The 15,606-nt window shown below is 43.3% G+C and overlaps 1 protein-coding gene across 2 annotated transcripts in view; it reads right to left on the bottom strand.

Moving 5' to 3' along the window:
• Window positions 1-15,606, bottom strand: part of MYO5C (myosin VC) — a 65,616-nt gene that overhangs the window by 5,242 nt on the left and 44,768 nt on the right. Inside the window, exons 31-40 of one of the 2 annotated variants that reach the window (XM_087704174.1) lie at window positions 14,077-14,140; window positions 13,113-13,275; window positions 12,135-12,222; window positions 11,562-11,660; window positions 9,962-10,116; window positions 8,580-8,669; window positions 6,817-6,967; window positions 4,814-5,096; window positions 1,213-1,387; window positions 584-664 (exon numbers count right to left, since the gene is read on the bottom strand). In XM_087704174.1, the coding sequence (XP_087560300.1) occupies window positions 584-664; window positions 1,213-1,387; window positions 4,814-5,096; window positions 6,817-6,967; window positions 8,580-8,669; window positions 9,962-10,116; window positions 11,562-11,660; window positions 12,135-12,222; window positions 13,113-13,275; window positions 14,077-14,140 (1,349 nt within the window). The remainder of the gene's footprint in view (window positions 1-583; window positions 665-1,212; window positions 1,388-4,813; window positions 5,097-6,816; window positions 6,968-8,579; window positions 8,670-9,961; window positions 10,117-11,561; window positions 11,661-12,134; window positions 12,223-13,112; window positions 13,276-14,076; window positions 14,141-15,606) is intronic. The other variant, XM_087704173.1, reaches the window with a different exon arrangement.

Here is a 15,606-nt window from a genome sequence, read left to right as displayed (position 1 = left end):
CTCCTGGAATGGGGAGGGAATGGAGAATTTGCAGTATCCTTCCCCTGGAGTGGGGAGGGAATGGAGATTTTGCAGTATCCTTCCCCTGGAGTGGGGAGGGAATGGGGATTTTGCAGTATCCTTCCCCTGGAGTGGGGGGGGGAATGGAGATTTTGCAGTATCCTTCCCCTGGAGCGGGAAGGGAATGGAGATTTTACAGTATCCTTCCCCTGGAGTGGGAAGGGAATGGAGATTTTACAGTATCCTTCCCCTGGAGTGGGGAGGGAATGGGGATTTGGCAGTATCCTTCCCCTGGAGTGGGGAGGAAATGGGGATTTTACAGTATCCTTCCCCTGCCCCACTCACAAATCCACGCCCACAAAGTCATGCCCACAGAACCGGCAGTAAAAAAATTTGAATCCCACCATGGAGTCTCCTATAGAAAGTCATTTACCATATTAGGGCAGGCTTTAATTATTTTTTTTAATCTATTTCCTTGATTTACGTACTACTTTTCAAACAGGTCTCAAGAGGTTTGGCATTTAAAAATGTAAAAGTCCAAGAATACAAGGGGGAAAATAGAGTATTACGGTTAAAATCATACCTGTACTTTACGGACAAAGGATGGAGCGATCCTTTTCTCAAAATCATCAATAGGAGTGTAGGAATTGAGGATTTTTACTATCTGTGGGGAGAATTAAAAGAAATTATTATCTGCAAAATGCAGTCTGAACAGGAAATAAAACTGCACTAGAATAGTATAGGAGTAGAGTAATAATAGAATAATAATAAACAGAGTAGAATAGAATCTTCATGGATTTAATTGACTATCAAAAATATAAAACTAACTCTAATATATGATACAGCCCCTCCTAAAATAGGATATTTATAGTAAATACAACTGCACTTAAGGTCATCTAGAAGAGTGCCAGAAGGGAGGGGCGTTTGCTCTCTGTTTGACATGACAAGATGTTCTTCTAGCACTGATGGTGTTACCTAGTTGGGTAATGAAACGTTTGCAAGAAAACAACCAAGATCAGAGAACACCAAGGACCCCACAATTCTCCTCCTCCTCCTCCTCCATTCCACAAATCCCACTTCCTTCTAGCCCTGATGATGCAACCTAGTTGGGTAACGAAATGTCTGCCGGAAAACAACCAAGCTCAGAGAGCACCAAGGACTCCTTCGTTTCACCCCCCAAGCAACCAATATTCTCCCTTACTAATTCAATACCTGCAGAGACGAGAGAGTCGTGCAGTGCTCCGAGATCTCTTTGGCATCTTCCTCTGTGATCTTTTTGACCTGAAGCAGCCAGGCGGCTTGCGAAAGAGGCTCCAACGTCTCCTTGGAGGAGCTGCTGTGCAGGTTCTTCTCCTTCAGCCATTCTTCCAGGTAGCTGATGTTGCACCTGAGACGAGGAAAGCAGAAAACGGCCCTTTTATTTAAAACACCCTTTTAAATTTCTCCTTAGTTCAAAATTGCTTCTCTCCTTGATAAGTTTCCACCTATTGCTTCCTGTTCTGCGCTCTGGTGCTTTGGAGAATAGCTTGAGACTCCCTCTTCTTTAAGATATCGGAAGACTGCTATCATGTCTCCCCTGGTCCTTCTTTTTATTAAACTAGACATGCCCAGTTCCTGCAACCGTTCTTCATATGTTTTAGCCTCCAGTCCCCTAATCCTCTTTGTTGCTCTTCTCTGCACTCTTTCTAGAGTCTCCATGATGATGATGATTCATCGCACAGTCAGCCAGATGTTGAGTCTGAGTTTGGCATTTTGGTCTACCTATCGAGTCCTTACCAAGGATCTGGGATGGGCCAATCTGGATCTTTGACGGTGTTACAGATATCGTCGCAGGATGGAAGCAGTTCCAAGTAAAGCTGCCTTCTGCAATTGACTGATGGCAAATTTGTCAATGCCAACGATGGTGTTAAATGGTGCTCCAGTTGTTTTGAGACTGCACCCAAGGCACCTATTACTATTGGTACTACCCTTGCTTGCCTTTGCCATAGTCATTCTATTTCTATTTGTAGGTCTTTGTATTTTCTTACTTTCTCCAGTTCTTTCTCTTCTATTGTGCAGGCACTGCCACATCCGCTATCCAGACATTTTTGTCTATTATTATTATTATGCAATTGTATCACAGCGGCCAGTTGTTTCGCCGGATTTGGCATTGGTTACTAGTCGGGCCCTACCTCACATCTTTTCTGTATTCTTGTTTCGTCTGTTGGGTCTTCAGTAGATTTTTGTTCTTTACTTCGATTAATAGATATTCTTGACTTTCTTTTAAATAATCAGCCATTGCATGTTTTTCTTCTTCAACTGTTTGCTTCACTTGTAATAATCCTCTGCCACCTGATTTTCGGAGCAGGTATAATCTATCAGTATCACCACGTGGATGTAAACTGCAGTGCATTGTCATTAGTTTCCTGGTTTTTCGGTCCAAAATGTCCAAATCAGCTTGTTATTGTTGTTGTTGTTGTTGTTGTTATGTTTGCCTTCATGCAATTATTATTATTATACACTTGTATCACAGTGGCCAGTTGTTTCGCAGGATTTGGCATTGGTTACTAGTCGGGCCCCACCCAGGGGCCTAGGACGTCGTAACGTATTTTCGTAATATGCGTGCAGATCCAAGCATGTGGCTTTTTGCATTTGACTGATGGTGATTTTGTCAACTTTTAACTGTTTTAAATGTAATTCCAGTGCTTTTGGAATAGCACCCAGAGTGCCAATTACCACTGGAATTACCACTGCTGGTTTGTGCCATAGTCGTTGAATTTTGATTTTTAAGTCCTGGTATTTTGCGATTTTTTCATGTTCCTTCTCGGCGACTCTGCTATCACCTGGTATTGCGATGTCTATGATTGTGACCTTATTTTTCTCAACCAGTGTGATGTCTGGTGTATTATGTGCCAGTATTTTGTCCGTTTGTATACGGAAATCCCACAAGATCTTGACCATCTGATTTTCGGTGACTTTTTCAGGCTGATGTTCCCACCAGTTTGTTGCTGTTTTAATATTAAAATTTTTGCACAAATTCCAATGGATCATTTGCACTACTGAATTGTGCCACAATTTATAATCAGTCTGCGATTTTTTTACAGCAGCTGAGTGTGTGATCAACAGTTTCATCAGCTTCTTTGCAAAGTCTGCATTTGGCATCATCAGAGGATTTTTCGATTTTGGCCTTAATGGCATTTGTGCGGATAGCTTGTTCTTGCGCAGCCAGGATTAGTGACTCTGTTTCTTTCTTTAATGTACCTGTTTTTAACCATAACCAAGTTTGTTCCCTGTCCACTTTATCTTTTATTTTTTCCAGAAATTGGCCATGCAGTGCTTTGTTCTGCCAACTCTCCATTCTTGATTTTATCACATCTTTTCTATATTCTTGTTTTGTCTGTTGGGCCTTCAGTAGATTTTTGTTCTTTACTTCGATTAATAGATGTTCTTGACTTTCTTTTAAATAATCAGCCAGTGCATGTTTTTCTTCTTCAACTGTTTGCTTCACTTGTAATAATCCTCTGCCACCTGATTTTCGGGGCAGATACAGTCTATCAGTATCACCACGTGGATGTAAACTGTAGTGCATTGTCATTAGTTTCCTGGTTTTTCGGTCCAAAAGGTCCAAATCAGCTTGTGTCCAGTTAACTATACCAGCTGTGTATCTTATAACTGGTATTGCCCAGGTATTTATGGCCTTGATTGTATTTCCACCATTCAATTTAGATTTCAAAATTTTCCTAACTCTGTTGGTGTACTCTCGCCTGACAATAGTTTTTACTTCTCCATGCTTGATGTTATCCAACTGCAGAATGCCTAAGTATTTGTAGGCTTCATTTTCTTTGCATTTAATTAATTGGCCATTGGGCATTTCAATTCCCTCACATGCAGTGATTTTGCCCCTTTTTATGGATACAGTGGCACATTTTTCCATGCCAAACTGCATTGAAATATCGGTGCTGAATACTCGGACTGTGTTTGTCAATGATTGGATTTCTATTTCTGACTTGCCATAGAGTTTCAAATCATCCATATATAGTAAATGCGAAATTTTTTCAGCTTTTTTGGCTGTTTGGTAGCCTAATTTCATTTTTTTTAAGATTACTGATAGTGGGATCATTGCGATGATGAAGAGAAGAGGTGAAAGTGAATCACCCTGGAAAATTCCTCGCTTGATATTAACCATTCCGTAGCTCTCATTCCCTCCTGCCAACTCAGTTCTCCATTGTTTCATTGCCTTTTCAGTAAAGGATGTAATATTTTTGCTAATGCCAGTTGTTTCTAAGCATTTTATGATCCAACTATGTGGCAGTGAGTCAAATGCCTTTTTGTAATCAATCCAGACCATATTCAAGTTCGTTTTTCTGTTCTTACAATTTTCTAATATCATTTTATCAATTAGGAGCTGATCTTTTGTGCCCCTGCTCCTTCTTTTGTTGCCTTTTTGCTCTACTGGCAAGATGTTGTTTGTTTCCAAATAATCCATCATGTTATCTGCAATAATGCCTGTGAGTAATTTGAAGGTTGTTGGCAAGCATGTTATTGGTCTGTAGTTTTCAGGTGTTGTTCCTTTAGTTGGATCTTTCTGAATCAAGTATGTTTTTCCAGTTGTCAACCATTCATCAATTTGGCCCTTTTGTAAAATTTCATTCAGTTGCCTGGCCAATATTGCATGTAAACTGGTCAGATATTTGAGCCAGAAACCAGTTTACATGCAATATTGGCCAGGCAACTGAATGAAATTTTTATTATTATTATTATTATTATTATTATTATTATTATTATTATTATTATTATTATTATTATTATTATTAATTTCAAAACACAGGTTTACCTTATTTGCATCCCCTTTCTGCAAGAGCACATATCTTTCCGGAGAAAGAGACTGTTCAGAGTAACTGCTCCGATCAGAAAGAAGAGTTGCCTCACGGCCTGCTTCAAAAGCTCCGGGTCTAAGCCATTCTGACACATGGTTGTGTAAAAATAACTGAGCTGTTGCAAGATGGAGGTCATCGTGTAAGCATCTGTGTCATCAACGCTGGAGGAACGCTTGCGAAATCCGGTTGGTTTTAAGCCTGAAATCCCCTGAAGGCTTTCATACTCCAGCATTCCTGGCACTGTAGAAAGATAAAACGGGAAGCAAGCAAGCAAAAAGAAAAGTAAAATAATAAGGATTTCATTTAGCTAAAGAAAAGAAATGGGGGGGGGTTGAAATCTGCTACCGGTGCTTTAAATATCCTCCTCCTTATTCTGTTTACGCCTGGGGGGGGAAAAAAAAGTAGGATGCTTCCTCGGGAACTGATATTTAGCATCCTGTCATTCTTGGATGCTAAAAATGGAAATAAAAAGCCAGGCAGTTTGTTATTATTTTTTTGTTGAAATGGACAGCGCCTCCATTTGCTCCAGCAGCATATGCAATCTTTTGATCAGTAAATCAATTATTCAAAGCAGGATGGCTGGATTCAAATTTGCAGAGGTGACTTTCAGTTAATGACCAAACTATGCATTTTCTAAGTGTTTCTAGACAGTTCTGGAAGAGGAAACTTGCTCTTGAGAACAAAATAAACCCCTATCAGAATCTGTTGAAATACCACCCCAGGAAAATAACAATTAAGAGCTGGAAGAGACACCTACGACAATAGAAAAAGAAAGGAAGAGGGGAGGAGAGGAAGAGGAAGAGGAAGGAAGGAAGATAGAGGTGTGGAGAGGAAGATGGAAGGGAGAAGGAGAGAGGGCAGGAAGGGGAAGAGGGGAGAGGTAAGAGAAGAAGGAAGGGAAAGGAGAGAGGGAGGAAGAAAGTAGAGAAGGGAGGGAGGGAGAAAAGAAAGGGAAAAGAAGGTGGTGTCAAAACAGGCGAGGGATGGTAAACAAAGGAACCCAAATGGTATATTATAACCCTGTAAATGGAATGACAAATGTATAAGAACGACGAATGTAAAAAAGACTATGTGAATAACCTATAATTGTACATAGAGAACAAAAAATTTAAGAAATCCCCCCCCCCAAAAGAATCTATTGTTGATTTTTGTTCGGTAGAGCCGTCAAGATCTGTAGGGAAGCTCAGCCTATGAACCTCTGTAGTCTGTTCATCAGACAGCGTGGTGCAGTGGTTAGAGTGGAGGACTTCCTCAACTACGGAGGTTTACTGGGTGACTTTGGGCCAATTAGGCAGCCCAGTCAATCACATAAGGTGGCGAACTGAAGTTAGGAAAGAAGGGAGGGAAGGAAGGAAGGAAGGAGAATGGATAAAGAGGGAAGGAAGGAGGGAGGGAGGGAAGGAAGGAAGGAAGGAAAATGGATAAAGGAGTGAGGAGGGAGGGGAAAAAGGAAGAAAAATGGATAAAGGAGGAAGGGGGAGGGAAGGAAAATGGATAAAGGAGGAAGGAGGGAAGGAAGGAAGGAAAATGGATAAAGAGGGAAGGAAGGAAGGAAAATGGATAAAGGGGGAGGAAGGAAGGAGGGAGGGAGGGCAGGTAGGAAGGAAAATGGATAAAGAGGGAAGGAAGGAAGGAAGGAAGGAAGGAAAATGGATAAAGGGGGAAGGAAGGAAGGAGAGAGGGAGGGAAGGAAGGAAGGGAAATGGATAAAGGGGGAAGGAGGGAGGGAGGGCAGGTAGGAAGGAAGGAAAATGGATAAAGAGGGCAGGAAGGAAGGAAGGAAATGGATAAAGGGGGAAGGAAGGAAGGAAGGAAGGAAGGAGAGAGGGAGGGAAGGAAGGAAAATGGATAAAGGGGGAAGGAGGGAGGAGGGAGGGAAGGAGGAAGGAAGGAAGGAAGGAAGGAAGGAAGGAAGGAAGGAAGGAAGGAAGGAAGGAAGAATGTTGATCTAATTCCTTACCTATCATTGGCTGAATACTGGTCTCCATTACACCAATAAACTGATGATATATACGAATGGCCAGATCACTCAGGACCTGCCTGTATTCGGACAGATCAAAGTGGATCAGATTGTTCTTATTTTGTTGCGGTGTGTTGTGCTTCATGAATTCCTGGAAAGTCAATTGCAGCATTTTCAACACATGGTGATTAAGATCACAAACAATGTGCACATTTATCAGAGCTAGAAGAGAGCTTTTTATGTAGCTTAGCCAACAGTATCCATGTGCATATTTTTTTCCCCTCTAGTACATATGATATAAACAAATTACAAAGTCAGTCATTCTATTTAATTTTATTGAAAACTAGCCGACAACCCGGCGTTGCCTGGGTATTTTTTTATAGGGGGAAAATGTCCAGACCAAACATTTCTAATGTTGGATTTTTCCCCTTACCAGAGGGAGCCCCCTTCTGGAGTACTGTGAAGCAGTTGCCATGGCAACTCCACTGTGTTGTACAGTAAAAGCCATTTTACAGCAGTATATTAGAAGCCATTTCAAGGCACAACAGGCTGTATCTTAACAGAACACACAGCCCAAGGGGTTTTAGGGGAGTTTTACCCCACTGTTTCCGGAGAGAAAGTCATCTGTGTATCAAGTGTGGTTGAAATTGCTCAAGGCATTCCAGGGTTATGCTGGAACACTCACAGACACACACATTCACACACACTCACACACTCAAATACACACACACAGCCATTTATATACATAGATAGATAGATAGATAGATAGATAGATAGATAGATAGATAGATAGATAGATAGATAGATAGATAGATAGATAGATAGATAGATAGATAGATAGATATTGGGGTCTGGTTTTTGTTTTGTTCTTCTACAGAATTCTTAAATTTAAACGCATTTGGTGAACAACAACTGTGCAATTCAAGAGTTAAAAGTATGCTATTTCTAAGAGATTTCCAACCACCTATGGATAACTAAAAAAAGGGGGAAGGAGAGAAGATAGATATCTGTTGTGGCCCAGCAGGAGCTGTTGGAGCTGCCACCAGACTCCGACAGCAAGAGGCCCTATGAGTCAGCTCTGGAGGATGTGAAGGACTCTGGACAGGGTTCCGACTCCGAGCAAGGCGCAGAGAGGCTGGTTGGCCACCAGGAAGCGCCTGAGCCTTGGAGCAGTGGGGAGGAGACAAGGGAGTGTGATCCTGACATCATGCATTGAAGCAGTGGGGAGGAGACAAGGGAATTGGTCCTGGATGCCCAGCAACAGAGGGCTAATAGGCATAAGGAACAGTTAGGCAGTTACAGTTATGTACACCCTAAGGGGAGGGAGGGGGAAACAGGGTCATAGTTGGGCCGTAAATTACATGGGGTCAGAGTTGTCTTCACTTGGGTACGTGCGGACATGTTGCTCCTAATAAATAACTGGATTTCTTTTGAAGCTTGGCTCAACACTCATGGTTTAATTAGGGCATCTATTGGAACCCTGACAGCTCAGAGATAACACTTCAGCCTGTAAGAACAAGTTGTCGTACCCCTTTTTCTCAGCTCATAAACTGGCAGTAAATATCACCCCTGGCAGAGACAAACATTAATGAAACACCAGCTTGAAAACCTAGAGTACATGGCTAGCAAAGTGCCATTGAACACAGGGTGCTGAGCACAACAATCTAATTGAAAGAAGTGGTTCTTTTCAGCCAACCAACAAAATACCAGGACGGTGTATTAAACTGTTCACAAAGACAAGCCGAGGACGGAGATAATCTTACCTCTTCCCCACTATACTGTTTCAGACAGTTAAGAAAGTGGCAGGTATTGGAAAGCCAGAAGGATAACATCTCAAAGTCTTCGGCATGTTCCTAAATGACGGCACACTTTGCTTTAATTTTAGATTTTTATATGCATATAATTTTTAAAAAAAAACATGGGTGCAACTCACTTAACAACCAACTTGCTTAGCAACAGAAATCCTGGTCCCAATTCTGATTGAAAGTTAAGACTAAAAGGTAAAGGTTCCCCTCGCGCATATGTGCTAGTTGTTCCTGACTCTAGGGGGCAGTGCTCATCTCTGTTTCAAAGCCGAAGAGCCAGCGCTATCCGAAGACGTCTTCGTGGTCATGTGGTTGGCATGACTCAACGTCAAAGGCGCATGGAACGCTGTTCCCTTCCCACCAAAGGTGGTCCCTTATTTTTCTACTTGCATTTTTTACGAACTGCTAGGTTGGCAGAAGCTGGGACAGGTAACGGGAGCTCACTCCGTTACGCGGTGCTAGGGTTTCGAACTGCCGACCTGCCGATCTTTCTAATTGACAAGCTCAGCATCTTAGCCACTGAGCCACCACGTCCCTTTAGAATATGGTTCGGTCACTAATATTTCACTTTACAACTGTGTTAGTAACATAACAACTGCAGCGATCCACTTAGCAACTGTGGCAAGGAAGGTTGAAAAATGAGGCAAAACTCACAAAGAGCCGAGGTGGCGCAGTGGTTAGGGTGCAGTACTGCAGGCCACTTCAGCTGACTGCTATCTGCAGTTCACCGGCTCAAGGTTGACTCAGCCTTCCATCCTTCCGAGGTGGGTGAAATGAGGACCCAGACTGTGGGGGCGATATGCTGACTCTGTAAACCGCTTAGAGAGGGCTGAAAGCCCGATGAAGCGGTATATAAGTCTAACTGCTATTGCTATTGCTAAGTGTCTCGCTTAGCAATGGAAATTTTGGGCTCACTTGTAATTGCACTTTAAGGACCGTTTGTACAATCTGAGACTCCAGCTGTCACTTTATAGCAATAGCAATAGCAGTTAGACTTATATACCGCTTCCTAGGGCTTTCAGCCCTCTCTAAGCGGTTTACAGAGTCAGCATATTGCCCCCAACAACAATCCGGGTCCTCATTTCACCCACCTCGGAAGGATGGAAGGCTGAGTCAACCTTGAGCCGGTGAGATTAGAACCGCTGAACTGCAGATAACAGTCAGCTGAAGTGGCCTGCAGTACTGCACCCTAACCACTGCGCCACCTCGGCTCTTTAGCCATGCACACCTTGTTTTCTTCCTACTAGTCCAAGTGTGTTGGAGGTTTCTACTTGGTAAACATTCCCACAGAAATGCCACACCAACCCTTTGAAAACCTGCTCGGCTCAAGTGATGCTTACCTTAATGACTTGTTTTATGCCATTGATGGCCATGTTCATAAACGACTTCAGCATGCTGTCGTCATTCAAATAATCCGCATACCTTACACACATGAAGAGGATATGAGCTGGCAGGCCGGGAATCATATTAACGACTACTCCGCGGGGTTTCAGATCTGCAGGAGTGCAAAAAAAAAAAAATTTAATTCAGGATTCAACGGGCACGAAAAGAGGTTGGGAGATTTTCAGGGAAAGGCTGCCTTCAAGCAGATTGTCTGGAGAGTGTTTTATTTTTATTTTTTATTTGCTATTTGTGGTAGATTTGGAAAAGCTGTTCTAAGCCCCACTATCCAGATATTGTTGAGCTATCAGCCTCCTGACCATTAGATTAAAGTTGCTCAAAGTGGTGGTTTTGCAAGGTCTCCATGCTTTGTGAATACTGTTCAGAGAAGGGAGGGAGGAAGGGAGGAAAGGAGGGAGGATAGAGGCAAGGAAGGAGGGACAGAAGGAAGGGAAGGAGGGAGAGAGGCAGGAAAGGAGGAAGGGAGGAAGGAAAGAAGGGAGGGCGGGAGGAAAGGAGCAAGGAAGAAAGGGAAGGAGGGAGGATAGGGGCAAGGAAGGAAGGACAGAAGGAAGGGGAGGAAAGGAGGAAGGGGGGAGGAAATGAGGAAGGTAAGAAGGGAAGGAGGGAGGGAAGGAGCAAGAACGGAAGGAAGGAAGGAAGGAAGGAAGGAAAGGAGGGAGGGAAGGAGGGAGGAAAAGAGGGAGGGAGGGAGGAAAGGAAGAAGGGAGGAAGGAAAGGAGGAAGGAAGGGAGGGAAGGAGCAAGGAAGGAAGGAAGGGAAGGAGGGGGGGAGGGAAGGAGGGAGGAAGGGAGGGAGGAAAGGAAGGAGGGAAGGAGGAAAGGAGGAAGGAAGGAAGGAAAGGAGGGGGGAGGGAAGGAGGGAGGAAGGGAGGGAGGAAAGGAAGGAGGGAAGGAGGAAAGGAGGAAGGGAGGGAGGAAAGGAGGGAGGGAGGGAAGGAGCAAGGACGGAAGGAAGGATGGGAGGGAGGAAAGCAGAGGGGAGGGAGGGGGGAGGAAGGGAGGGAGGAAAGAAGGAGTAAAAGAGCAAGGAAGGTTTAGGGTTTTTTTGCTTGTATGCCGCCCTACTCCTGAGGAAGGACAGAAGGAAGGGAAGGAGAGAGGGAGGGAGGGAGGGAGGGAGGGAGGGAGAGAAGGAAGGAAGGAAGGAAGGAAGGAAGGAAGGAAGGAAGGAAGGAAGGAAGGAAGGAAGGAAGGAAGGAAGGAAGGAAGGAAGGAAGGAAGGAGGAAACTCTCAGTAACAATTTGATTGTTTTTCAGATGCGACTTACAGTAATGGTAGATCAGAGAAGGATAAGGAAATTCAGGATTCTGGAGTCCTCCAAAGGTTTAAGCTTGAAGAATGAACAGTTTATTGAGAAGTTACAGGGAGGAAAAACACAGATAGGAGACCTCTCCCCACTACACAAATATTAGATGCCTTTAAAAGGAAGACCACAAGAAGGAAGAGGGAGCCCAAAGTCTTTAATAACATTCACATCTTGGGTTGGGTTTGGCCCGGGTTTACTTTAACGGAAATGCAAAAATGTAACGGACGTACCAAGGATGAGATTTTGAGCGATCTTTGCCTCATCCTCCTTTCGGTACTGCAACATCCCCAGGTATTCCTTCACCACAGAAGATGGAGATTCTTCATTACCTGTTCAGTATAAAAATAGAGTTAAAGGTAACGGTTCCCCTTGCACATATGTGCTAGCCGTTCCTGACTCTAGGGGGCAGTGTTCATTTCCATTTCAAAGCCAAAGAGCCAGCGCTGTCCGAAGACGTCTCCGTGGTCATGTGGTCGGCATGACTAAATGCCGAAGGCGCATAGAACACTGTTCCCTTCCCACCAAAGGTGGTTCCTATTTTTCTACTTGCATTTTTTACGTGCTTTCGAACTGCCAGGTTGGCGGAAGCTGGGACAAGTCACGGGAGCTCACTCCGTTACACGGCACTAGGGATTCAAACGGCCAAACTGCCGACCTTTCTGATTGACAAGCTCAGCATCTTACCCACTGAGCCACCGCGTCTCTATAAAATATAGTTACTTCCAGGGTGAGGGGGAGAAACTTGACCAGTGTCACAAAATTGAATTTTAAAACAGGAAGTGTTAGGCGTGAAAAAGTCCTACCTGTCTCAAAGGATTTTTTAAGAGTTCTGATTTGATCCTGAAGTTTCTTTATCAACCGGTCTTTCTTATCCAGCTCTTCTTCTAGATCCTAAGATGTCAGAAGGGGGTCAAGGAAGAAAAATGCACATTAAAACGTCCTTTGTCGGTTCCAGGAATGGCTTTTCTCAACTGTATCCTTAACAAACAGACAATATTTGGATTGGCTACTGACCAATGGCAAGTGTTAGAAAGCCACCTTCTTTCTAACACTTATGACACTTATGTAAATGAACAAATTTACACGCTTGTTGTCAGGGTTCCAACCAATGCCTTAATAAAAATAGGAGCCCCAAGCCATTTAGCAAGAAAAATCCAATGGTTTATTAGAAGTGCCAGGTTGGCATGAACCAAGTGAAGCCAGCTTTGACTTCACCCAGTTCATGCCTTGCCTCTGACCCTGTTTTCCCCTCCCCTCAAGATCTGTCACCAGTCACATTCCCCCAATGAAACGATTTCACGGGTTGTAAAAGTCACTTCCTCCGGCCGTTGCGGGCCTCCGTGGAGATGGCCTTGATTTTGGCCAGCTAGGATGTGTTTTGTTTTGACTGAGCTGCGTATTCCTCAGTGCAACTGTGAGGCGCGATTTCCCATCCCCCTGCCTATGGCAACACGGGAGCAGGTCAGGAAAGCTTTACAAGTTGACATTTGGCTCCCCTCACTTCCTGAAGTTTTTGAGAAATTGCAAGGGGAATTTTAGTGTACTAATAACATCAGGCAAAGGGGCAGAAAAGATTTTTTTTTAAACCCAAAACATTTTTATTCTGTCGCTGCTCATCAAACCTGGTATTTCATTAATGTTGGTGGATATTTTCAGAGTCTCTTTTCACCTTTTTCTTACTATTTTTGAAAAATCTGAAAACATTTGGGACCATGGTGAGACTTGCCTATTTTTTTTAGCAATTCATAATCAACGTGTCCGAGCTTCTGCGTCTTCCTTACCGAGTTTTCCATGGTGAGATATGCCACGTCCTGCCATATTTTGCTTCCAGTCCCATTTGATTTTTCAGACTGTTTCCCCAGATGGTCCCCATCCCTCTGAAACTCTGGAAACATGGCTACCATTTTTCCTTTCATGGACGTTTCCTTTCGAAGAGGCAAGGCTCTAGAAAGCATAACATACATTTGAACCTCTCTCTCTTTTTCCCCCACCCCCGTACACAAAATAACTTTTTGCTGTACAGGTTGCTGTTGTTAGTTGCGAAGTCATGTCCGATGCATCGCAACCACATGGACAACATTCCTCCAGGCTGCCCGAACACATCTCCGTGGTCATGTGGCCGGCATGACTCAACGCCCCCGAAGGCGTATGGAACGCTGTTACCTTCCCACCAAAGGTGGCTCCAATTTTTCTACTTGCATTTTTATACATGCTTTCAAACGGCTAGGTTGGCAGAAGCTGGGACAAGTTACGGGAGCTCACTCCGTTACGCAGCACTAGGGATTCGAACCACCGAACTGCCGACCTTTCTGATCGACAAGCTCAGAGTCTTAGCCACCATGCCTTTCTAAGAAGCTGTTAAATGAAACTGTCAAAAGCCATTCCTGGAACCGACAACCGTCACCGTCACCGTCACCCTAACCCTTTTCTGAAATAAGTGCCAATTTCTTATAAGTTTCCAACGTAATTAATCAGTTGAGCTCTTCCTTTCCACTTATTCCGGCTGCGATTGCACAACACAAGTGAGCACAAGAAAGCCAACCGCATTTCAGACTGCCAAGTTAGACAAACTCAATTCCATGTAACCTAGCTAAAATTCAGAATGTTCCTGAAGCCAGAATGTATATATAATTAATACCGTAATCTGCGGTGAGTTCAATCATTTTACAAAACTACTGCTTCCAAAAGTTCTATAAATCGAGATTATCTTTATTTTATTTTATTTTCAGATTGAAGTCTGCTTACTGTTTTTGTGAGCGTTCCTCATCTGGGTTTTGAGGTGTCCAACTTTTTGTGTCTTCTGTTGTCTCTTCAACCATAAAGAGAAGTGTTTTAATCCGTGAACTCAGATTAGAATTGAATGCCTTCAAATACAATGATAGCAATCCTATTTTTTTACATGCTAGAATATTTAAAGAGAGGCTGAATAGGACCTTGGAAGAATAATGAAAACAATACAGGAAAACAAAGGAGAGAAAGAAGAGGGGAAAATAACCCAGGGATTTGCAAAGTTCCTCCAACAGGCCTCCCAGATACATAATATGAATGATGTAGCAAGATTTGCCGTATATAATACGACCTCACATTAAACAGAGAAAACAATTTCACAGAACATGAATAATTAAGTCTTTCCAAAGTGCAGCCTATCCTCCAACGATGGCTGTTACTAGGCAGTAGTTTATGGATGGAGGAGTTTAAAAGCCTAATAAAATACGAAGATTATATAGAATAAAAAGTCTTCCATTAATAGCTCTCTTTTTTTAATGATAGGTGAAATGAGAAACCTCTCTCTCCCTGCCTCCCACTTTCTCTCTTTCCTTCTCTCTCTCTTTCCTTACCTCCCTCTCTTTCTTTCTCTTTTCTTCTCCCTCCCTCTCTTTCCTTCTCTCTCTTTCCTTCTCTCGCTCTTTCATTCCCTCCCTCTCTTTTGTTCTCTCTTTTCTTCTTTCCTTCTCTCTCTTTTCCCCTCCCTCTTCCTTCTCTTTCCTTCTCTGTCTTCCCTCCCTCTCTCTTTCCTTCTCTGTCTTTCCTTCCCTCCCTCTCTTTCCTTCTCTTTCTCTCTCTTTCCTTCTCTTTCTCTCTTTCATTCCCTCCCTTTCTTTCCTTCTCTCTTTTCTTCTTTCCTTCTCTCCTTCTTTCTCTCTCTTTCCCCCTCCCTCTTTCCTTTTCTGTCTTTCCTTCCTTCTCTCTCTCTTTCCTTCTCTTTCTCTTTCTTTCTTTCTCTCTTTCCTTCTCTCGCTCTTTCATTCCCTCACTCTCTTTCCTTCTCTCTTCCCTTCTTTCCTTCTCTCTTTCCTTCTCTCTCTTTCCCTCTCCCTCTTTCCTTCTCTGTCTTTCCTTCCCTATCTCTTTCCTTCTCTCTCTGTCTTTCCTTCCCTCCCTCTTTTTCCTTCTCTTTCTCTTTCCTTCTCTTTCTCTCTCTTTCCTTCTCTCGTTCTCTTTCATTCCCTCCCTCTCTTTCCTTCCTTCTCTCTTTTCTTCTCTCTTTCCTTCTCTCTCTCTTTCCCCCTCCCTCGTTCCTTCTCTTTCCTTCTCTCTCTTTCCTTCTCTCTCTGTCTTTCCTTCCCTCCCTCTCTTTCCTTCTCTTTCTTTTTCCTTCTCTTTTGCTCTCTTTCCTTTCTTTCCTTCTGTCTCTGTCTCTCTCTCCCCCCTCCCTCTCTTTCCTTCCCTCTCTGCCTCTCAGATTATAAACTCAAATCGACCCACTGCAGGATGAAGCCCTCTTTGTTGAATGTTATGGACTATAATCTGAATCAATGAAGGTTGCTCGATATT

Source organism: Thamnophis sirtalis, unplaced genomic scaffold (assembly GCF_051295495.1).
Source record: "Thamnophis sirtalis isolate CommonGarterSnake01/CBP01778 unplaced genomic scaffold, rThaSir2_p1.2 scaffold_2, whole genome shotgun sequence".
In the NCBI taxonomy this organism is placed as follows: domain Eukaryota; kingdom Metazoa; phylum Chordata; class Lepidosauria; order Squamata; family Natricidae; genus Thamnophis; species Thamnophis sirtalis.
The sequence above is the reverse complement of the archived record's forward strand: the minus strand, read 5'-3'. Positions and strand labels throughout refer to the sequence as shown.